The 25,681-nt window shown below is 39.6% G+C and overlaps 1 protein-coding gene across 7 annotated transcripts in view; it reads right to left on the minus strand.

Moving 5' to 3' along the window:
- Pka-C1 (Protein kinase, cAMP-dependent, catalytic subunit 1) overlaps nucleotides 1-25,681 on the minus strand; it is a 184,799-nt gene that overhangs the window by 42,516 nt on the left and 116,602 nt on the right. For all 7 annotated transcript variants that reach the window (XM_071696501.1, XM_071696502.1, XM_071696498.1 and 4 more), the window contains 3 exons: nucleotides 12,727-12,853; nucleotides 10,783-10,878; nucleotides 3,023-3,145 (listed from right to left, as the gene is read on the minus strand). In XM_071696501.1, coding sequence (XP_071552602.1) covers nucleotides 3,023-3,145; nucleotides 10,783-10,878; nucleotides 12,727-12,853 — 346 coding nt within the window. The remainder of the gene's footprint in view (nucleotides 1-3,022; nucleotides 3,146-10,782; nucleotides 10,879-12,726; nucleotides 12,854-25,681) is intronic.

Below are 25,681 nucleotides of genomic sequence, written 5' to 3' on the forward strand. Positions count from 1 at the left end.
AGAGATTGAGTGTGAACGAATGTGGCCTTTGTTGTCTTTTCCTAGCGCTACCTCGCATGCACGCGGGTTGAGGGGGTTGTCATTTCATGTGTGGTGGCAGGAGCATGTATGAATATGGACATGTGTATATGTCTGTGTATGTATATATATGTATACATTGAAATGTATAGGTATGTATATGTGCGTGTGTGGGCGTTTATATATATGCATGTGTATGTGGGTGGGCTGGGCTTTTCTTTCGTCTGTTTCCTTGCGCTACCTCGCTAACGTGGGAGACAGCGACAAAGTATAATAAAAAAAATAAATATTAATGGAGTGATGACAGACATTTAACCCTTTTGGTTCCATAATGTTAATCTATTATCACGTAGCAAGGTGCTTTGAAAAGCGATCAACACCTCAATTTTCTACTACAAGTTGTATTCTGCATACATGCTGTCAGCTCTATTGGCTAGCCATGGATGGCAACCAAATGAATGAGTCACTGGAGCTTCCTGAAGGTATTAGTAACTGTTTTGTGACCATGGTATTCTGCTATAAGCCTTTTCCAAAACCTTGCTACATCTGTGGTGCCAACAACTAGCACTCACTGAACATACTTTGGATTGACAAATCCAGTAAATAATGTTTTTCCAAAATTACAAATGCTTAACTCCTTAATTCATAGAATGGGAGTGTGTGAAAGAGTGTAAGGAAGTAAATTCAAGAATGATGTCGGTAAAAATGACTGTGGATGGTGAGAGATGGGTGATTATTGGTGCTTGTACACCTCACCATGAGAAGATATACCATGAGAAGCAAGCATCTTGGGAGTGGGTGAATGAGCGAGTCAGCTTTTTGATGCATGAGACCAGGTATTAGTGATAGGTAGTTTGAATGCGAAGGTGAGTAATGCGGTAGTTGAGGATATAATTGGGGAGCATGGGGTATTCATTATTATGAATGGAAATGGTGAACAGCTTATGGAGTTGTGCTGAAAAAGGACCAGTGATTCAGAATACCTAGTATAAGAAGGGGCACACATGTATATGTGAGAAGAAAGCTCATGAGAGGCAAGTGGTTTGGAAGCTGCTGAGTGAGTGTGTCAGCAGTTTTGATGTAAGAAAGCAGGTATTAGTGATGGCTGATTTGAATGTGAAGGTGGTGTAATGTGGAAATTCTGGGTATAACTGGGGGCATGGAATATTCAGCTTGTAGAGTTGTGTACTGAATAGGAATTGGTGACTAGGAGCACCTGGTTTAAAAAAGATGATCATATACAAGTATACCTATGTGATTAGGAGATATAGTAGTAGGCATTACTAGATTACATATTAACTGATAAGCTTGTAACAGAGATTTTTGGATATACAAGTGCTGAGAGGGGGCAGCCTGTGGGATGTCTGATCACTATCTTATAAAGTGAGGGTGAAGACTTGTGGTTTTTGGAAAAGAGGAAACGACGTCAGTGAAAAGAGAGTTTTGAGATAAAGTGAGCTTGGAAAAAACTTGAAGAAATGCCAGGAGACTCTCGGTGAAAAAAAAGCAAAAGGTGAGAGTAAATAAAGCAAGGGGATTGGGGAGGAATGGGAGGTATTCACGGAGGCAGTGTTGGCATGTCCAAGACATGCATTGGGGCATGCAAAACTTGGGAGGTAGGCAGATTAGAAAGGGAAGTCAGTGGTGGGATGAAGAAGTAGAGTTGCGAGTGAAAGAGAAAAGAGGGCCATTTGGGCAGTAATTACTGGGAAGGAGTGCATATGATTGGGGAAGTAAGAGATAAAGCAAAAGGAGGTCAAAAGGAAGGCGCAAGGGTTGAAAAAAAGGGCAAATGAAATTAAGTATCAGTAAACTTTAGGGAGAATAAAATGTTTTGGAAAAAGGTTACTTCTGTGAAAAAAAACAAGAGAACAGATTGGAACACTGGTGAAGGAGGCAAAATGGGAAGTAGTAACAGGTAGTGATGAAGTAAGGAGATGGAGGGAGTATTTTGAAGGAATGTTGAATGTGTTTTATGATAGGGTGGCAGATGTATGATGCTTGGGTCAGGGGAGTATGCGAGGTGAGAGAGTCATGTAGAGAAGTATGATGAAGAAGAGGTGGTGAAAGCATCATATAATATGATATGTGGAAAGGCAGTTGGAGTGGATAGTGTTGCAGCAGATGGGGCCTTTCTGTTCCTGGTGCTACCTTGCTAATGCTGGCAACAGCAAACAAATATGAAAAAAGGTAGAGAATTGATGGATTATAACCCATTATATAATGCATTTCAACTACTCATACACCAATGGATCACTGAAGTGATGGTTCTTCCAGAAACATAACCCTGGCACAAAGAGGCTTGGTGTACTTGTTTTTCTAAAGGCAACAAGTTAGTGTAATCTATCATATTTCCATATAAGTAAGTTTCCAGGTTATGTAGTTTTTTGCTAATTCTAGTTCAATACTAAAGTGGCATGTACAATGCAAAGTTGGAAAGGACTATAAGAAAAACTGATACTTGTAAATAAAAAAGAATGGATATTGAAAAAGTTCCCAAGAAAGTAAATATGAACAAAATTAATGGGAGGGGTATACATGGAGACCGAAGACAAGGTAGAATGACACTCTAAAAAAGTATACAAGCTGAGGGGACTGAGTATGGTGGAAATGGATAAAAATCAGTTGCAAAAGGCATCTGGAAAAGCTGCTGTATGAGGTATGTAGAATGACAAACACACCATACTGCTAAGCTATGGCAGTAACAACTGTATCATTATCTTTCCATTTTCACATCTTTAAAATGTTTCAACCCTAGGCAATCACGATACTTACCTATACTACATATATAAAGATACCTTTATTATAATCAAATAAAAAACAAGCAAATAATCAATATAGCAATTCTATTACACTTTAATAAAATATAAAAAAACAAGCAAATAATCACGATAGCAAATTCTGTTACACTTTGATTAAAACATCAACATACTGCATGTCTTACCAGTAAACACAGTCTAGCAAAATATTCACTTATCACTGGATGAACAGAAAAATGGCATACCTTTCCTGAGACAATCTTTTCATAAATCTGGATGGGCTGGTCAGCAAAGAATGGAGGGTATCCTGCTGCCATTTCATACACCAGAACACCCAATGCCCACCAGTCCACTGCCTTGTTGTACCCCTGCATAAATAAAACATGATCAGCTGTTTTTCTTCAAAATTAAGAAATCTGTGAAAAACCTGCAAAATGTAATTACTGGTATTTTGGGAAGGTAATAGATTTGCTTGAAAGCCTTATTATCATGAATATTTTTCATACTGAATACAAATTTGGGGTTGAAATATATGTTGGGGTCATTCACACCTGAATTAAGCATTTCATGGTTACTCTTCTAGAAGATTCTGAGATAATTTGCTTTGTGTTTATTGTGTATGTCAGTACAGGCTACCATTGTGACATATTTTTCATGATTATTTCAAGTACAGCATTTCATTATCTTATTTAGCAATTTTAAAGCAAAAAGTTCAGTATATCTTTTTACCCACAAACATTTTTGCTTTGAAATTACAATACAACATAATGAAACTCTTCTATACTTGAAATATTAAGCTGACATATACCCAATAAATACGAAGAATAAAAGAATCTTCTAAAAGAGTAACCATAAAATACTTATTTGCAGGCCTTAATGATCCCCAAAATATACTTCAACTCCAAATTCAAATTCAGCATGAAAAATAGTTTTTTTTTTTTTTTTTTTTTTATATACCTCGTCGCTGTCTCCCGCGTTTGCGAGGTAGCGCAAGGAAACAGACGAAAGAAATGGCCCAACCCCCCCCCATACACATGTACATACACACGTAAATATACATACCTACACAGCTTTCCATGGTTTACCCCGGACGCTTCACATGCCTTGATTCAATCCACTGACAGCACGTCAACCCCTGTATACCACATCGCTCCAATTCACTCTATTCCTTGCCCTCCTTTCACCCTCCTGCATGTTCAGGCCCCGATCACACAAAATCCTTTTCACTCCATCTTTCCACCTCCAATTTGGTCTCCCTCTTCTCCTCGTTCCCTCCACCTCCGACACATATATCCTCTTGGTCAATCTTTCCTCACTCATTCTCTCCATGTGCCCAAACCACTTCAAAACACCCTCTTCTGCTCTCTCAACCACGCTCTTTTTATTTCCACACATCTCTCTTACCCTTACGTTACTTACTCGATCAAACCACCACACATTGTCCTCAAACATCTCATTTCCAGCACATCCATCCTCCTGCGCACTACTCTATCCATAGCCCACACCTCGCAACCATACAACATTGTTGGAACCACTATTCCTTCAAACATACCCATTTTTGCTTTCCGGGATAATGTTCTCGACTTCCACACATTTTTCAAGGCTCCCAAAATTTTCGCCCCCTCCCCCACCCTATGATCCACTTCCGCTTCCATGGTTCCATCCGCTGACAGATCCACTCCCAGATATCTAAAACACTTCACTTCCTCCAGTTTTTCTCCATTCAAACTCACCTGTAATAAAATACAACATAAACATATATCTGTTGACCATGCTAAATGTTTCCCAAGCCACCTGTACAGCATTGATTTGTACTTATATTACAGTAACTTAGCTATGAATCCAATAACACATGGAGTGTAAATGTTTTTCTTATATGCCTTATATAAAAAACAAAAAACTAATAACTAATCAGGGACTCATCAGGGTATTCTCTGTCAGAGGGAGCCTAGCTCTCGTGGAGGCCAGGTGAGATAACAAGCCCAGCCACCTAGGCCCAATGCTTAGGTCCCTCACCACCAGCAGGCCACTCTAAAGAATAAGGCCCACACTTCCTGAGTTGGAGGATGGTTTAATCTCAAAAAAAACACAAAAGAGTGAAGTGAAACAAATTATTATCACAAGCATGATTATTTTAAGTGAAAGTGGACTAACACTTTTGATGTGAGATTATTCAAAATGATTTTCATAAAATGATGCACCATAAAATGAATAATCAACAAAATCTTACTGTATTTACGGCATATAAAACATATGATTATTTCCAATATTACCAATATTTTTGTCCATTTTTTACCGTGGAGACTTCCACTATACCATACATGTTATATGAAATTTGATTTTTTGAAGTTTCTATTCAGCCTTTTAAATCAAATTTTGATTCATCAGTTTAAGGTTTTCTCTTCTTTTCCCATCAGCCTTAAAAAAAAAAAGAAACAAAATATTTATCTATATATTAATATAAAAAGAGTGTGGTTGAGAGAGCAGAAGAGGGTGTTTTGAAATGGTTTGGTCACATGGAGAGAATGAGTGAGGAAAGATTGACAAAGAGGATATATGTTTCAGAGATGGAGGGAACGAGAAGTGGGAGACCAAATTGGAGGTGGAAAGATGGAGTGAAAAATATTTTGAGAGATTGGGGTCTGAACATGCAGGAGGGTGAAAGGCGTGCAAGGAATAGAGCAAATTGGAACGATGTGGTATACTGGGTCGACGTGCTGTCAGTGGATTGAACCAGGGAATGTAAAGCATTTGGAGTAAACCATGGAAAGTTTTGTGGGGCCTGGATGTGGAAAGGGAGCTGTGGTTTCGGTGCATTATACATGACAGCTAGAGACTGAGTGTGAACGAATGTGGCCTTTGTTGTCTTTTCCTAGCGCTACCTCGTGCACATGCAGGGGGAGGGGGTTGTCATTTCATGTGTGGCGACGGGAATGAATAAAGGCAAACAGTATGAATTATGTATATATGTATATGTCTCTGTGTGTATATATATATGTATACTTTGAGATGTATAGGTATGTATATATGCTGTGTGTGGACGTGTATGTGGGTGGGTTGGGCCATTCTTTCATGTTTCCTTGCGCTACCTCGCTTGCGCGGGAGACAGCAACAAAGTATAATAAATAAATAAAAAATATCTATTTATCATACCTTGCCCAACCGACCCACATACACATGTATGTACATACACGTCCACACGCGCACATATCCATACCTATACATCTCGATATATACATATATATACATACACAGACATATACATATATACACGTCCATAATTCATACTGTCTGCCCTTATTCATTCCCGTCGCCACCCCGCCACACATGAAATGAAAACCCTCTCCCCCCGCATGTGCACAAGGTAGTGCTAGGAAAAGACAACAAAGACAACATTCGTTCACACTCAGTCTCTAGCTGTCATGTATAATGCACTGAAACCACAGCCCCCTTTCCACATCCAGGCCCCACAAAACTTTCCATGGTTTACCCCAGACGTTTCAAATGCCCTGGTTCGATCCATTGACAGTGTGTCGATCCCGGTATACCACATCGTTCCAATTCACTCTATTCCTTGCACACCTTTCACCCTCCTGCGTGTTCAGGCCCCAATCGCTCAAAATCTCTTTCACTCCATCTTTCCACTTCCAATTTGGTCTCCCACTTCTCCTCGTTCCCTACACCTCTGACACATATATCCTCTTTGTCAATCTTTCCTCACTCATTCTCTCCATGTGACCAAACCATTTCAAAACACCCTCTTCTGCTCTCTCAACCACACTCTTTTTATTACCAAACATCTCTCTTACCCTTTCATTACTTACTCGATTAAACCACCTCACACCACATATTGTCCTTAAACATCTCATTTCCAGCACATCCACCCTCCTAGGCAGAACTCTATCTATAGCCCATGCCTCGCAACCATATAACATTGTTGGAACCACTATTCTTTCAAACATACCCATTTTTGCTTTCCAAGATAACGTTCTCGACTTCCACACATTTTTCAATGCTCCCAAAACTTTTGCCCCCTCCCCCACCCTATAATTCACTTCCACGGTTCCATCTGCTGCCAAATCCACTCCCAGATATCTAAAACACTTCACTTCCTCCAGTTTTTCTCCATTCAAACTAACCTTCCAATTGATTTGTCCCTCAACCCTACTGTACCTAATAACCTTACTCTTATTCCCATTTACTCTCAGCTTTCTTCTTTCACACACTTTACCAAACTCAGCCACCAGCACTGTATCATCAGCAAACAACGACTGACTCACTTCCCAAGCTCTCTCATCCACAACAGAATGCATACTTGCCCCTCTTTCCAAAACTCTTGCATTCACCTCCCTAACAATCCCATCCATAAACAAATTAAACAACCATGGAGACATCACGCACACCTGCCGCAAACCAACATTCACTGAGAACCAATCACTTTCCTCTCTTCCTACACGTACACATACCTTACATCCACGATAAAAACTTTTCACTGCTTCTAACAACTTACCTCCCACACCATATATTCTTAATACCTTCCACATAGCACCTCTATCAACTCTATCATATGCCTTCTCCAGATCCATAAATGCTACATACAAATCCATTTGCTTTTCAAGTATTTCTCACATACATTTTTCGAAGCAAACACCTGATCCACGCATCCTCTACCACTTCTGAAACCACACTGCTCTTCCCCAATCTGATGCTCTGTACATGCCTTGACCCTCTCAATCAATACCCTCCCATATAATTTACCAGGAATACTCAACAAACTTTTTTTTTTTTTCCCGCTGTCTCCCGCGTTTGCGAGGTAGCGCAAGGAAACAGACGAAAGAGATGGCCCAACCCACCCCCATACACATATATATACATACACGTCCACACACGCAAATATACATACCTACACAGCTTTCCATGGTTTATCCCAGACGCTTCACATGCCCTGATTCAATCCACTGACAGCACATCAACCCCGGTATACCACATCGATCCAATTCACTCTATTCCTTGCCCTCCTTTCACCCTCCTGCATGTTCAGGCCCCGATCCCACAAAATCTTTTTCACTCCATCTTTCCACCTCCAATTTGGTCTCCCACTTCTCCTCGTTCCCTCCACCTCCGACACATATATCCTCTTGGTCAATCTTTCCTCACTCATTCTCTCCATGTGCCCAAACCATTTCAAAACACCCTCTTCTGCTCTCTCAACCACGCTCTTTTTATTTCCACACATCTCTCTTACCCTTACGTTACTTACTCGATCAAACCACCTCACACCACACATTGTCCTCAAACATCTCATTTCCAGCACATCCACCCTCCTGCGCACAACTCTATCCATAGCCCACGCCTCGCAACCATACAAAATTGTTGGAACCACTATTCCTTCAAACATACCCATTTTTGCTTTCTGAGATAATGTTCTCGACTTCCACACATTCTTCAAGGCTCCCAGGATTTTTGCCCCCTCCCCCACCCTATGATTCACTTCCGCTTCCATGGTTCCATCCACTGCCAGATCCACTCCCAGATATCTAAAACACTTTACTTCCTCCAGTTTTTCTCCATTCAAACTTACCTCCCAATTGACCCTCAACCCTACTGTACCTAATAACCTTGCTCTTATTCACATTTACTCTTAACTTTCTTCTTTCACACACTTTACCAAACTCAGTCACCAGCTTCTGCAGTTTCTCACATGAATCAGCCACCAGCGCTGTATCATCAGCGAACAACAACTGACTCACTTCCCAAGCTCTCTCATCCACAACAGACTTCATACTTCTAACCTCTGTAATTTGAGCACTCACTCTTATCCCCTTAGCCTTTGTACAATGGCACTATGCAAGCATTCTGTCAGTCCTCAGGCACCTCACCATGAGTCATATATACATTAAATATCCTTACCAACCAGTCAACAACACAGTCACCCCCTTTTCTAATAAATTCCACTGCAATACCATCCAAACCCGCTGCCTTGTCGGCTTTCATCTTCCGTAAAGCATTTACTACCTCTTCTCTGTTTACCAAATCATTCTCCCTAACCCTCTCACTTTGCACACCACCTCGACCAAAACACCCTATATCTGCCACTCTATCATCAAACACATTCAACAAACCTTCAAAATACTCACTCCATCTCCTCACATCACCACTACTTGTTTTCATGTCCCCATTAGCCCCCTTCACTGATGTTCTCATTTGTTCCCTTGTCTTACACACTTTATTTACCTCCTTCCAAAACATCTTTTTATTCTCCCTAAAATTTATTGATACTCTCTCACCCCAACTCTCATTTGCCCTTTTTTGCCTTTTGCACCTTTCTCTTGACCTCCTGCCTCTTTCTTTTATACATCTCCCAGTCATTTGCATTTTTTCCCTGCAAAAATTGTACAAATGCCTCTCTCTTCTCTTTCACTAATAATCATACTTCTTCATCCCACCACTCAGTACCCTCTCTAATCTGCCCACCTCCCACTCTTCTCATGCCACAAGCATCTTTTGCGCAAGCCATCACTGCTTCCCTAAATACATCCCATTCCTCCCCCACTCCCCTTACCTCCTTTGTTCTCACCTTTTTCCATTCTGTACTCAGTTTCTCCTAGTACTTCCTCACACAAGTCTCCTTCCCAAGCTCACTTACTCTCACCACTCTCTTCACCTCAACATTCTTCTTTTCTGAAATCCTCTACAAATCTTCACTTTCGCCTCCACAAGATAATGATCAGACATCCCTCCAGTTGCACTTCTCAGCACATTAACATCCAAAAGTCTCTCTTTCATGCGCCTATCAATTAACATGTAATCCAATAACGCTCTCTGGCCATCTCTCCTACTTACATACGTATATTTATGTATATTTCTCTTTTTAAACCAGGTATTCCCAATCACCACTCCTTTTTCAGGACATAAATCTACAAGCTCTTCACCATCTCCATTTACAACACTGAACACCCCATGTACACAAATTATTCCCTCAACTGCTACATTACTCACCTTTGCATTCAAATCACCCATCGCTATAACCCGGTCTCGTGCATCAAAACTACTAACACACTCTATCAGCTGCTTCCAAAACACTTGCCTCTCATGATCTTTCTTCTCATGCCCCGGTGCATATGCACCAACAATCACCCCTCTCTTACCATCCACTTTCAGTTTTACCAATATCAATCTAGAGTTTACATTCTTACACTCTATCACATACTCCCTCCACTCCTGTTTCAGGAGTAGTGCTACTCCTTCCCTTGCTCTTGTCCTCACACTAACCCCTGACTTTACTCCCAAGACATTCCCAAACCAGTCTTCCCCTTTACCCTTGAGCTTTGTTTCACTCAGAGCCAAAACATCCAGGTTCCTTTCCTCAATTATACTATCTATCTCTCCTTTTTTGTCATCTTGGTTACATCCACACACATTTAGACACCCCAATCTGAGCCTTCGAGGAGGATGAGCACTCCCCACAAGACTCCTTCCTCTGTCTCCCCTTTTAGAAAGTTAAAATACAAGGTAGGGAGGGTTTCTAGGCCCCGCTCCCGTCCCCTTTAGTCGCCTTCTACGACACGTAAGGAATGCGTGGGAAGTATTCTTTCTCCCCTATTCCCAGGGATAGGAATTCATACCGAATCATATTCCTCCATTTTAATTTTGTACACAGCAGCATGCACTTCAATAAATTTCAGACCTTTTCTTATTGAAACTCTAAATTTCCATTAATAGTCTTCTAGAAATATCAATGGCAGATACATTAGACTTTATGGTCATTTCCAGTTGGGGAAAAGAATATCAAGGAGAATTAGGAACTTTTGGGGAATGTCTATAAGTAAAAAACTTTCAGTACAGAATGCAATCTTACAATTTACATATCATATTTCTAAGCAATGTCAAATCAGACAGCACATGCTAACAGACTTTTATATGAGCAAATGCATGTAAAGAAAGATATTATAGGGAAAATGCATTCATTTATCCAAATTATATATCTGGGGGGAAAAAAAATTACCTTAGAAAGAATGATCTCTGGGGCTAAGTACTCCGGAGTTCCACACAAAGTCCACGTTCGTCCCTTGACCCGTTTGGCAAACCCAAAGTCTGTCACCTGCAATACAAGTATCCTGGGTAACAACCTGAGTAATAATATTAATCATATAACATCTGTGATTGCAATGTTTGAGAGCTGGCAATACACCGCAAGGTTCTGGGACAACAACTGCCACAGTGGTGCCCCTTTAGGTAGGAAATTCAGCTATGCAACACTTGCTTAACCCATGTGTATGGTGAGCACCAATTATTTTGGGAAGATAATACACAAACCCTAATTGATACTGGCTCTCGCTGTCTTAAGATAAGGATAAAATTTCTGTAGGCCAGTAAACCAGGTAGGCAGAACAATGCTTCCCTATATGTTTATCATTTCCTGCATTCGTGAGGCAGCACTAGGGATAGATAAAGAAGTGAACTCACTTGTTTACATCCACTCTATAGCTATCATATGTAATGCACCAAAATGAGCCCCCTTTCCACAGCCATATCCATAAACCTTTCCATGGTTTCCCCTGAATACTTTATATGTCCTGGTTCAGCCCACTGACAACACATCCTCTAAATTAAGGCACTCTGCTTTCCCCAAATTATAATGCCTAAATGTGGCTACAAAAAATAATGTTAAATCAACTATATTGAGCAGCAGAATCTTTTCTTAAGCTTTTGCAACTAATGCCAAGTCACTATCTCTTTACCAACTACATTTCTAAAAATTCTCTAACAGGTAGGCAATGAGCATAGAGATCACCTCTCAAAACATCTGCACAAAACTGTAAAAGATAGTTAATAACTTTGTTTTTCTTATTCTGTTTATTGGCTGAAATAACTGACAGACAACCTTAAAAATCTAAAAATCAATACTCAGATTTTGCAAATAAATCTGCATCAACATTTGTGTAAATGGAAAGCCCTCTAACCCTTTAAGGACTCCAGCTATACACATACAGTTTACAGTGGCAGGACTACATGTACTTGTATGGATGTCCTCTTCCCACTCTCATTTAAACTGGAAGGCACACATAAGTAGAGTACAGAGATGTCTAAGGTCACAAGAAACTTCAATTAGCACCAGGCAAAAAACGTTGAGAGTCAGTTACCCATGTATCATGATGATGTTATAACGACAGTATGGGAACTCTAGCTGAACCTGTATGGGTCGCCTTTCCCCAATTATGCAAATTGGTAGGTATGCTTCATCAGCATGTATATATGCCTTACGCACAAGCATCTATTAGCACTATAATTATATATACTATATAATAAGATGGAAAGTATAGCTCTATTCTGTGTGCATGGTAAGCACATATCAACCACAGCCAATTAATGGTAGTCTTTGGGGGCACAAATTATGGTGACTATGAATCAGCAAATGTTGAACTGTTAGCAGTTGGAAAAGTTCTTTGTGTATCAGTAATCCATGGTGGTGGCAGAGTAGAGACTATGATGGATGAGAAAGCAAAAGTGAACAAACATGTGATAAGCTATGCATGCACAGCATGCCAAATCTAAAGGTCAGTGTAACAACAAATATGGATAATTTCCCAGATTTTACCTTTACCTTAAACTTCTCTTGATATCTCCTGTTAGATGATCAGACAAACACCTTTTTGAATTTCTTGATAAACCTTCATCCTGGGTACACTCCAAAAGTTTTAGGGCTCCATTCACAATGGGAACTTTGGAAACTAAGATAAAAATACTAAAACTACTTTTACAAGTGGATTGAGTAAAACATCTTTAACACCTAAGAGATGATATGCCTGACACTTACAACAAATGCAAAATGCATCTCTTAATACTGCAGTCAAAGGATAAATCCCTGTTCCTTAAAAACACACTTAAACTAAGTTTCAGTTAATGTAAAAGAAAAGAACAACCAAGAGCAAGGTACATAAACACTAACCTTAAGGTACCCTTGGCTGTCTATAAGTAGGTTCTCTGGTTTGAGATCTCTGTATATGAGATCTAGGTAGTGAAGGTACTCGAATGCTAGCACAATCTGGGCAGCGTAGAACCTTGAGTGGGGTTCACTGGAGGAGCACAGACATTACATTAATAAGATTTAGTCAATTTATGTTAAAATTAAATAGTTTTTACAGGGGTCACTCTAACCTACTACATGTGAGCAATACAAGATTTTAATCACCTTTATTATTCAACATAGACCCATGATATCTCATCCAACAGCAGCATTATATTCTAACTTCTAAAAATCTTTTTCTTTCCGATGTATATAAATTCCTAATCAAGTATGGATAGACATTTTAACCATATCCTCTTTACATCACAACCATTATGGGTGAAATCCATCAATGACCTTCCTAATGCAGCCTGAATCAGATGTAAGTGAATAATATCAATTTTGTGAATTAGCACTGGCTTTAGATGATGGAAATCTTAAATAAATGTTCAAATCTTAATATTACACCTTAACATATTATTATTCATGAATTCATGTTCAAGACGAAGCTGTGTTATACAAAACAAAGTATTAATCTCAAAGTTAGGCTTTACAGCTTACTGAACAAACTTATATCTTGAATGAGAAACAAATACAGTCTTACACTGGCTATCCAAAAATCAATACATCTGGATCCTACGATATATGACCAAATATCAATATCAAGTGAAATCTAATAATGAAAAGTAGGAATGGGAGTAGTTTAATGTGATCTCGTAATTTGGGCATTCAATCCAGTAAAATCCAAAGCCATAAACCCTCAAAAATAAGTATGGTATTAGTTTCATGAGACACACTTCTTTACCCACAAAGTCTCTACTAGCTTGCATCAGTTCCAAAGGGTGATAAGAAATTTACATTCACTTTTGATTAGTAGATACAATATCAAAATGGATTCTATGAAATATATAGAGGGGTAATCATAAAACAGATAACTTTTAAAATTCCTCTGAGTTATGTATCATCATAACAATCAATTGAAGGCTTTATAGTAAATCAAAATGTGACATAGTAAAAATGAGGTTTCTCGTAAAGTCATAAGAATGGTTGTATTTCTAGTAATACATGGTTACATATAGGAGTAATTATAAAATTCCACCATTTTATGAAACTTTCTCTTCAAGTAGTAGAATAATCAGAGCAGCTAACTCACAACCTTCTCAAGGGTCAGTGTAACTATAACTGACTATTAGTCATTTACTATTTGAATAGCTATCACTTGTGACTTTCCACCATTTACTTTCTCACTCATTATAAAAGCTTAACAGTATTCAAATGTTTTCCAAGCATGCCTATAACGTCAGAAGTCCCATACAAACTTTTCTAAAAAGTTTATTATATGCACCTTTGGAACATTAAAAGCACATTCTTTCTCAAGAACATTCTCCACTACCAAACCAAGCCTAAAAATCTTGTCTACATATTCTCTTCTCCTCCTCAATCTACCTTATCCTTTGCTAAAGTTAGCAAGGAGACATGAGGTTGTAACTGGAATTTGATTCCCAATGTTTTGCCAGTTGTCTTCCTCAGGAGAATACGACAAAGCAGTATCACACACAAAGTTATATTCAGTGCCGTTGAACCAGGTTCCCTTCACTGTGGCATGGCACTCCCTGACTGGTCAGTTCTTCTTGCAAGCCTACTCGTATATGAAAGCTCCACCCAACAGTCTGGCAGCTGTTGTGGTCCACCTATAACTCCTTGCTGCTGTGTTGACTTTATCTTCTAGTAAAATGTAGACTGTTTCCACCACTTCCTTACTCTGTCAGCCCAAGCCTTTGCAGCTAACACATGCCTTTTCTCATTTGGGGAGATGTCCTGCTTGTTTTACATATACAACTTTTGCACTGGTAATTTCATGGTTTTCCATGTCATCCCTGTGTTTTCTTTCCTTGTTTCCATGCATCAACATGTCTCTCCCATGTACATCCAGTTACATCCTCTGAATGGTATCCTGTATAACACAATTCTCTTCCTAAGAGAATACAGGAATGACGAAAAACCAAGAAATGATCAATGCCACTGTGGTAGATGTAGAAGCAGGATATCTCCTAAAATAGGAAAAGGCACAAATTATCTGCAAAGCTTGGAAAGACAAAGGAGGAAGGCAGTGGAAGAGCCTACATTTTACTAGAGGATATCATCAACAAAGTAGCAGTTAGTTACTAAGTGTGATTCTTTTTTACACTGGCTGCCAAACTGGTGGGTGCAGCTTGGTCCATTACAAGTAGGCATGCAACAAGAATAAACAAACCACAGAGAATCAGGCCACAGTAACTGGGAACCTGGTTCAACACCACTGAATGTAATCCTATGTGAGACACTACTTTGTCATGTGTTATATTCTCCAAACACAGGCAGCTGTTGAAACACTGAGACTTCAATCCTGATTAACAGCTTGTGTCTTGCTGCTATCATACTATATGTCAGAATGAACTTCATTTATTCTTTGCTATTATACACATTCCTACCATGAGCAGGTTGTACCTCTCTACTCTGGCACTCGGTGGTCCAGCAACTTCCTTGGTCTGGCATTTTTTTAATGTGCTGCCATTAGTTATTAGTTTGTGGATCTGCCATCAAGGCAGTGCTGTTAGCAACACTAAGGTGCCAAAATCTGTTTACACAGCAGCTGAGCTAATTAACTGGTATGCTAATTTCTTGTGTTCAGCTGTATTTAAGCCCTTAAGGATGTTGTCCAAGAGGTGCAGAAGATGGTGCTAGTGCTAATAAGTGTAAGCATAAATCATTATCTATGCTTGAAAAGGTGGAGTTACTAAAAAATCAGAAGGAACTTCTGTAAAGACTATGTGAGTGCTATGAGATCAGATCATCAACTGTGTATGACTTAGGGGGGTCAATTTCTGTTTTCTGGCATTTTCTGTGATCCAGCAATGGCCATGTCCCAAAGTTGCCGGATTAAAGAGGTACAACATGTACCTTGCCCCCAATGCTAATAATTATTATTTTTATCATTACACTTAATCGCTGTCTCCCGCATTAGCCAGGTAGTGCAAGCAAACAGACGAAAGAATGGCCCCAACCCACCCACATATACATATGTGTACATACATGTCCACACACACACATATACATACCTATACATTTCAACATATACATATATATACATACACAGACATATACATATGTACATATTTCATACTTGCTGCCTTTATTCATTCCCGTCGCCACCCCTCCACACATGAAATGAAAACCCCCTCCTCCCACATGCGCGCGAGGTAGCGTTAGGAAAAACAACGAAGGCCACATTCATTCACACTCAGTCTCCAGCTGTCTTGTATAATGCACCGAAACCACAGCTCCCTTTCCACATCCAGGCCCCACAAAACTTTCCATGGTTTACCCCAGACGCTTCACATGCCCTAGTTCAATCCACTGAGAGCACGTCGACCCTGGTATACCACATCGTTCCAATTCACTCTATTCCTTGCACGCCTTTCACCTTCCTGCATGTTCAGGCCCCGATCGTTCAAAATCTATTTCACTCCATCTTTCCACTTCCAATTTGGTTTCCCACTTCTCGTTCCCTCCACCTCTGACTCAGTCAATCTTTCCTCACTCATTCTCTCCATGTGACCGAACCATTTCAAAACACCCTCTTCTGCTCTCTCAACCACTCTCTTTTTATTACCACAAATCTCTTTTACCCTTTCATTACTTACTCGATCAAACCACCTCACACTACATATTGTCCTCAAACATCTCATTTCCAACACATCCACCCTCCTTTGCACAACTCTATCTATAGCCCACGCCTCACAACCACATAACATTATTGGAACCACTATTCCTTCAAACATACCCACTTTTGCTTTCCGAGATAATGTTCTCGCCTCCCACACATTTTTTAGTGCTCCCAGAACTTTTGCTCCCTCCCCCACCCTGTGACTCACTTCCACTTCCATGGTTCCATCTGCTGCCAAATCCACTCACAGATATCTGAAACACTTCACTTCCTCCAATTTTTCTCCATTCAAACTTACCTCCCAACTGACTTGTCCCTCAACCCTATTGTACCTAATATCCTTGCTCTTATTCACATTTACCCTCAGCTTTCTTCTTTCACACACTTTACAAAACTCAGGCACCAGCTTCTGCAGTTTATCACCCGAATCAGCCACCAGTGCTGTATCATCAGCGAACAACAACTGACTCACTTCCCAAGCTCTCTCATCCACAACAGAATGCATACTTGCCCCTCTCTCCAAAACTCTTGCATTCACTTCCTAACAACCCTATCCATAAATAAATTAAACAACCATGGAGGCATCATGCATCCCTGCCACAAACTGATATTAACCGAGAACCAATCATTTTCCTTTCTTCCTACACGTACACATGCCTTACATCCTCGATAAAAACTTTTCACTGCTTCTAACAACTTGCCTCCCACACCATATATTCTTAATACCTTCCACAGAGCATCCCTATCAACTCTATCACATGCCTTCTCCAGATCCATAAATGCTACATACAAATCCATTTGTTTTTCTAAGTATTTCTCACATACATTCTTCAAAGCAAACACCTGATCCACACATCCTCTACCACTTCTGAAACCACACTGCTCTTCCCCAATCTGATGCCATGTACATGCCTTCACCCTCTCAATCAATACCCTCCCATATAATTTCCCAGGAATACTCAGCAAACTTATACCTCTGTAATTTGAGCACTCACCTTTATCCCCTTTGCCTTTGTACAATGGCACTATGCATGCATTCCGCCAATCCTCAGGCACCTCACCATAAGTCATACATACATTAAATGTCCATACCAACAAGTCAACAACACAATCAACCCTTTTTTAATAAATTCCACTGCAATACCATGCAAACCCGCTGCCTTGCCAGCTTTCATCTTCTGCAAAGCTTTAACTACCTCTTCTCTGTTTACCAAATCATTCTCCCTAACCCTCTCACTTCGCACACCACCTTGACCAAAACACCCTATATCTGCCACTCTATCAAAGACAACTTATTCCTATAATTTTTACATTCACTTTAACTACCTCCACATTTATACAGCAGAGCAATCACTTCCTTCATCCACTCATATGACCATTTTCCAAATCCATTTAATGCAGTGCCACCATTCTTTATCTCACTCACCATGCCATCTAAACCCTCTATTTTTCCATCTCTTGAAACATTACTGTTCTTCTAACTACCTCCTCTATACTGTCTTCTTTCCCCTAAACCTATTCTGTTCTTTCCTTATTCATACAGTAATCCTATCATACCTGCAGCCCCATCTTTTCATCATCTCTATTCAGCTTTATTTACTCTCCAAGTCTCTTATAAATTCATCCTTTGACACACTTGAAGTTTCCTATACTTATCTAGTTCTCTCATTCCTTAAACAAATTTATTTTCTCCATTTATTCATCATCTTCCAAAATAATTGTTTATTCACTGAGGTATTATTCATTCTTCTGACAAGAATCTTAACTGCTTTCTAATATTTGTATGTACCATCTTTAAAATTTTTCAACTCAAAACTTTATTTTGTACTCTCTGTTCTTATGTCATTAATTTTGTTAAGATTCAACAGCTGCTTCTTTGAAACGTTTTTCCTCGTGCAATTTTCTTGTATCTATTCATTCCATCCTGCTGTACCTCTCTTCCCATGACTTATAACTACAGTACTGTACACTCTGTTGAAGGACTCTAACAATGCCCTCTAAATGCCTCCACATCACCTCAGTATTCCCTCATCAAATTTCCTCAGCTTCTCATTCAATTTTTCTTGGAAGTGAAGTTTTACATTTTCATTTCTTGACTTCTCTACTTTCATCCTTCCCACTGCTTCACTCACTTTTCTAGTCCTGCTTAACCTAAACCATGGTGATAACCTACTCACTAGTAACTTTCCTAGGACAAACAATCACCCCCAACCCTCTCCAGACCAAATGAGATTTTCTAAAACACACACAAAAATGGCTTAACTTTTTCCATCACTAGTATGTTAAAGCTAAAGCCAAGATGGGAGAAACAAACAATAACCTAAAGACTAGTAATAAAACTAAAAACAATTATTAACATCATGATTACAGCATGGGTATCTACATAGAGCAGAGGACTCTCTCGCTTTTGTATCTGTTGTAAAGAACTGATTTCCAAAAAGCTCTACACTAGTAAGTGGCAAGCAGTTCAACCCAAAACTGTTGGGTTTAATCTAATCTACAGAGTAAAACTAAATGTACTGCAGGTCATTCCTTTACACTCTCTCTCAAGAAATTTGTTTAGTTTCTCTGACTGCTAGTATTTAAGACTGATATTTAGTTAAACTTCAGAACATATAATAATACTAAAACTTATACTGAGCTGCATGTTACTCTATTTGTAAATATTTTATTTTTATTATACTTTGTCGCTGTCTCCCGCGTTTGCGAGGTAGCGCAAGGAAACAGACGAAAGAAATGGCCCAACCCCCCCCCATACACATGTATATACATACGTCCACACACGCAAATATACATACCTACACAGCTTTCCATGGTTTACCCCAGACGCTTCACATGCCTTGATTCAATCCACTGACAACACGTCAATCCCGGTATACCACATCGCTCCAATTCACTCTATTCCTTGCCCTCCTTTCACCCTCCTGCATGTTCAGGCCCCGATCACACAAAATCTTTTTCACTCCATCTTTCCACCTCCAATTTGGTCTCCCTCTTCTCCTCGTTCCCTCCACCTCCGACACATATATCCTCTTGGTCAATCTTTCCTCACTCATTCTCTCCATGTGCCCAAACCACTTCAAAACACCCTCTTCTGCTCTCTCAACCACGCTCTTTTTATTTCCACACATCTCTCTTACCCTTACGTTACTCACTCGATCAAACCACCTCACACCACACATTGTCCTCAAACATCTCATTTCCAGCACATCCATCCTCCTGCGCACAACTCTATCCATAGCCCACGCCTCACAACCATACAACATTGTTGGAACCACTATTCCTTCAAACATACCCATTCTTGCTTTCCGAGATAATGTTCTCGACTTCCACACATTCTTCAAGGCCCCCAGAATTTTCGCCCCCTCCCCCACCCTATGATCCACTTCCGCTTCCATGGTTCCATCCGCTGCCAGATCCACTCCCAGATATCTAAAACACTTCACTTCCTCCAGTTTTTCTCCATTCAAACTCACCTCCCAATTTACTTGACCCTCAACCCTACTGTACCTAATAACCTTGCTCTTATTCACATTTACTCTTAACTTTCTTCTTCCACACACTTTACCAAACTCAGTCACCAGCTTCTGCAGTTTCTCACATGAATCAGCCACCAGCGCTGTATCATCAGCGAACAACAACTGACTCACTTCCCAAGCTCTCTCATCCCCAACAGACTTCATACTTGCCCCTCTTTCCAAAACTCTTGCATTTACCTCCCTAACAACCCCATCCATAAACAAATTAAACAACCATGGAGACATCACACACCCCTGCCGCAAACCTACATTCACTGAGAACCAATCACTTTCCTCTCTTCCTACACGTACACATGCCTTACATCCTCGATAAAAACTTTTCACTGCTTCTAACAACTTTCCTCCCACACCATATATTCTTAATACCTTCCACAGAGCATCTCTATCAACTCTATCATATGCCTTCTCCAGATCCATAAATGCTACATACAAATCCATTTGCTTTTCTAAGTATTTCTCACATACATTCTTCAAAGCAAACACCTGATCCACACATCCTCTACCACTTCTGAAACCACACTGCTCTTCCCCAATCTGATGCTCTGTACATGCCCTCACCCTCTCAATCATACCCTCCCATATACTTTACCAGGAATACTCAACAAACTTATACCTCTGTAATTTGAGCACTCACTCTTATCCCCTTTGCCTTTGTACAATGGCACTATGCACGCATTCCGCCAGTCCTCAGGCACCTCACCATGAGTCATACATACATTAAATAACCTTACCAACCAGTCAACAATACAGTCATCCCCTTTTTTAATAAATTCCACTGCAATACCATCCAAACCTGCTGCCTTGCCGGCTTTCATCTTCCGCAAAGCTTTCACTACCTCTTCTCTGTTTACCAAATCATTTTCCCTAACCCTCTCACTTTGCACACCACCTCGACCAAAACACCCTATATCTGCCACTCTATCATCAAACACATTCAACAAACCTTCAAAATACTCACTCCATCTCCCTCTCACATCACCACTACTTGTTATCACCTCCCCATTTGCACCCTTCACTGAAGTTCCCATTTGCTCCCTTGTCTTACGCACTTTATTTACCTCCTTCCAGAACATCTTTTTATTCTCCCTAAAACTTAATGATACTCTCTCACCCCAACTCTCATTTGCCCTTTTTTTCACCTCTTGCACCTTTCTCTTGACCTCCTGTCTCTTTCTTTTATACAACTCCCACTCAATTGCATTTTTTCCCTGCAAAAATCGTCCAAATGCCTCTCTCTTCTCTTTCACTAATACTCTTACTTCTTCATCCCACCACTCACTACCCTTTCTAATCAACCCACCTCCCACTCTTCTCATGCCACAAGCATCTTTTGCGCAATCCATCACTGATTCCCTAAATACATCCCATTCCTCCCCCACTCCCCTTGCTTCCATTGTTCTCACCTTTTTCCATTCTGTACTCAGTCTCTCCTGGTACTTCCTCACACAGGTCTCCTTCTTAAGCTCACTTACTCTCACCACCCTCTTCACCCCAACATTCACTCTTCTTTTCTGAAAACCCATACAAATCTTCACCTTAGCCTCCACAAGATAATGATCAGACATCCCTCCAGTTGCACCTCTCAGCACATTAACATCCAAAAGTCTCTCTTTCGCACGCCTGTCAATTAACACGTAATCCAATAACGCTCTCTGGCCATCTCTCCTACTTACATAAGTATACTTATGTATATCTCGCTTTTTAAACCAGGTATTCCCAATCATCAGTCCTTTTTCAGCACATAAATCTACAAGCTCTTCACCATTTCCATTTACAACACTGAACACCCCATGTATACCAATTATTCCCTCAACTGCCACATTACTCACCTTTGCATTCAAATCACCCATCACTATAACCCGGTCTCGTGCATCAAAACCACTAACACACTCATTCAGCTGCTCCCAAAACACTTGCCTCTCTTGATCTTTCTTCTCATGCCCAGGTGCATATGCACCAATAATCACCCATCTCTCTCCATCAACTTTCAGTTTTACCCATATTAATCGAGAGTTTACTTTCTTACACTCTATCACATACTCCCACAACTCCTGTTTCAGGAGTATTGCTACTCCTTCCCTTGCTCTTGTCCTCTCACTAACCCCTGACTTTACTCCCCAGACATTCCCAAACCACTCTTCCCCTTTACCCTTGAGCTTCGTTTCACTCAGAGCCAAAACATCCAGGTTCCTTTCCTCAAACATACTACCTATCTCTCCTTTTTTCACATCTTGGTTACATCCACACACATTTAGGCACCCCACTCTGAGCCTTCGAGGAGGATGAGCCCTCCCCGCGTGACTCCTTCTTCTGTTTCCCATTTTAGAAAGTTAATACAAGGAGGGGAGGATTTCTGGCCCCCCGCTCCCGTCCCCTCTAGTCGCTTTCTACGACACGCGAGGAATACGTGGGAAGTATTCTTTCACCCCTATCCCCAGGGATAATATACATATATATATATACATATACACATACACACACATACACATTTGTAAAATATATATCTAATACCTGAGGAAAGGAATAACACTGCTGATACATACATTTAAGTCGTACTTGTTTAATGTCTACTATTACTATTTGTTTTAGATATGTACAACTACAAAATTCAACACAGACAAAATAAGAGATTTATAAAAAAAAAAAGGAAAAAAATAGTATATTGATACGCAATATCTATATCTGTTACTATCATTATTCCCTAACATACAAGCAATGCATATATCTGCTGCATATTCAATCTACTCCAAAACAAAAAAGCAAGCATGAATATATATATATCATCTGCAATTACCTAAGTCTAAGAGGCAATAATGAACATCATTTTCAGACAGTAAAGCTGAATTTGCTTCGTAAGATATCACTTTTAAATGCCTGAAAATTTTCCTAGATGAAATACTATAAAAATTATCATAGATCTGTACACAAAATAATATGCAATGTTATGCTACTAAGAAATTATAATACATTTTGCTGAATAAAAAAAATAATCTTTAATTGTGCTTCTATGTACTCAAGTCTTCCAACGAATATTAAAAATTTCAAATTACTTTACCATCCATAACAAAACAATTAAGACAGCATAGTGCTTTCTCTTTCCTGCACATGTTCATAGTTACAGTATCATATCTCCTATGATTAAGGATGTGGGTGTCTCTACCTGGTGATAAGCATGACTATTCCCAGGGTCAGTGTTGGCTGGTGCATAATGCTTAAATGTCCAGGACAGTTGTTACTTATTTGCACTTTACAGGGAGGAAGTTCTGTAATCCTGAGACACATCTCTTGAACTTTCTAAACTATCACAGGAAGTTTTTAAGCTTCTGAAATGCTATCTACATTCATAATCTCAATACTATGTTTATTCCACTGATCCATTATCCATACTTAACATCTTTCCTAACAAGTTTCTTGCTTCATTCTATGTTATGACATATGGTTTGTCTATTCCAACCTCTTTTGAAGAAGTACTCTGGTTTAAAAACTTTGTAGGTTGTGATCGGGTCAATCCATTACTCTTTCTTCCACAGTGAACATACTAAAGGCCTCTAACCTTTCTATTAACCAAGCTCTCTTATCTATGGTACCATCTTTGTTTCCCTCCTCTGGACCTTCTAGATCTATTAATTTTTTGTGCTTCTTTAAATGGTAACCAAGCTTGAGAAGCATATAGTTCTGGCATGATGCATAATTTGAGAATCTTGCTGAATACTTTCTTTTCTATATTCTTTAAAGCTAATCTAAGGTTTTACCAAGAGAGTCTGCCACCTTAACCATACTCCTAATGTGGAACTCTGGCAACAGATCAAAGACAATATCTACTCCCGTCTTTCACATACAGATTTCTGCAACTTCTTCCTACTAGACAATATTCACATCAAGGCCTTCTTTCACTGTGACATAAACTCATTACTTTACATTTACACAGGTTTAATTTCATAAACCATGAATCAGACAAACACTGGAGTTTTTTCAGGTTCCCTTGTAGGTTGATGCATTCCTCTTTGCTTTTCACTTCCTTCATAACCTTAGCATCATCTGCAAACATATTCAAGTAAGTCTACAATCTTTTGGCAAGTCATTTGCATAGATCAAGGAAAGCAATGGTTCCAGGACAGACCCCTGTGACATGACACTGGCGATCTAAACCAGCTGCGAGAAAGCTCTCCTGACTTGTGTCCTTTGTTCCCTTCCCCTAAGATAATCTATATGCATCAAAGTAGACTATCCCTTAGCCCTGTCTATAGATCCAGCTTCTTTACCAATCACCCATTGTAGAACCAAGTCAAAAGAATTTTTGCAGTGCAAATACAGACACTCCAACAAGCCTTCTCTTTCGTCATTCTCTTGCAGAAATTTAAGAAGTCTGATACACGTGATCTTCTAAGCCCCGAAGCTGTGCTGTCTTTCACCCTTTGCAAAATATTCATTTGCTTTTCAGATACTTTCCAGTACTCTATAAACCAAATCAGCAGGAAGATTGGTCTGTGGTTCAACACATCCTCCTGGTCTCCTTTCTTCAGGTATAATATTTGCCTTTTTCCATTCCCTTGGCACTGCCTTTTTCTAGCAACTTTTGGAATGACATTTCCATTGATGTGTAACTGTATCTGCATAAGTCTTCAGCAAAAACAGCAATTTCATCAGAATCCTGAGCCAAATATGGGTCAAACATCTCTTTAGCAGTATGGCTGTCTTTTATAGATATTTCAACACTTTCCAAGATCTCCTCCACATTCTAGCTCAATGGTGTTTGAGCTATACTATCTTCCACTGTGAAAATACTTGTGAACTTATTAACGTTAGTCAGTTCTTTGCACACATTAAAAAACGTTCTAAAACTGCATTAAGTATGAAGGACACTTCAAAGTTACATGTTCAGATAACTTGCAGGCAAAGTACTTCTAAAATTCTTAAAATTCTCAAACCCTTATGTTGCTCAGTCCTGAGGATTAAAGATTTTCAAACTTTACCTGTATTGAGAAACATGCAGGTTATGTGGTAAGTGTTATATACTAGCTCTGTGTTACGTAAAATTCCATGACTGGTACTTGTAGGCAGATACTTATATGAACCAAATGTGAGCAAGGACAACTTTGTTTCTTGTATATACCACTTGGTGGATCTCTATTCTTAAATCGCCTTGTACCAAGTGACATGAAGCATAAAATACATATACCAGTATGTCATATAAAAACTAATCAGCAGTTTAATACAGATATGGTGATTTCACATGAACAACAACCAATTTTGAAAAATACATTCAAATTTCAAATACTTTGTGCTTCAGTGACATCCAGGTCAGTCATTCACCTCACTCAAATCAATTCTTCTGTGAGCTGTAAAACCTTGTGTGGTCCCAAAACTTCAAAAAGTTAAAGACTGAAATCCAATGGCTAATACAGAAACTACAGTAAACCCTCGATTTAAAGGACTAATCGGGGGAGGGGAAGCGTTAATGCTGAAGGTCCGTTAAATTAAGAATGTAACCTATTGACCATTTTTTAATACAATACACAATATTAGTCCACATGCTTTCTTTTAACTCCTCTATCACATGATGCTATTTTGAACTGTAAGGACTGCAAACAAAGTGAGTATACCCCACACTACCAAATACAAGTGTGATATAAAAAGCACACGGCGTTTGAGA

The sequence above is a fragment of the Panulirus ornatus genome, chromosome 59, assembly GCF_036320965.1.
Source record: "Panulirus ornatus isolate Po-2019 chromosome 59, ASM3632096v1, whole genome shotgun sequence".
Lineage (NCBI taxonomy): Eukaryota > Metazoa > Arthropoda > Malacostraca > Decapoda > Palinuridae > Panulirus > Panulirus ornatus.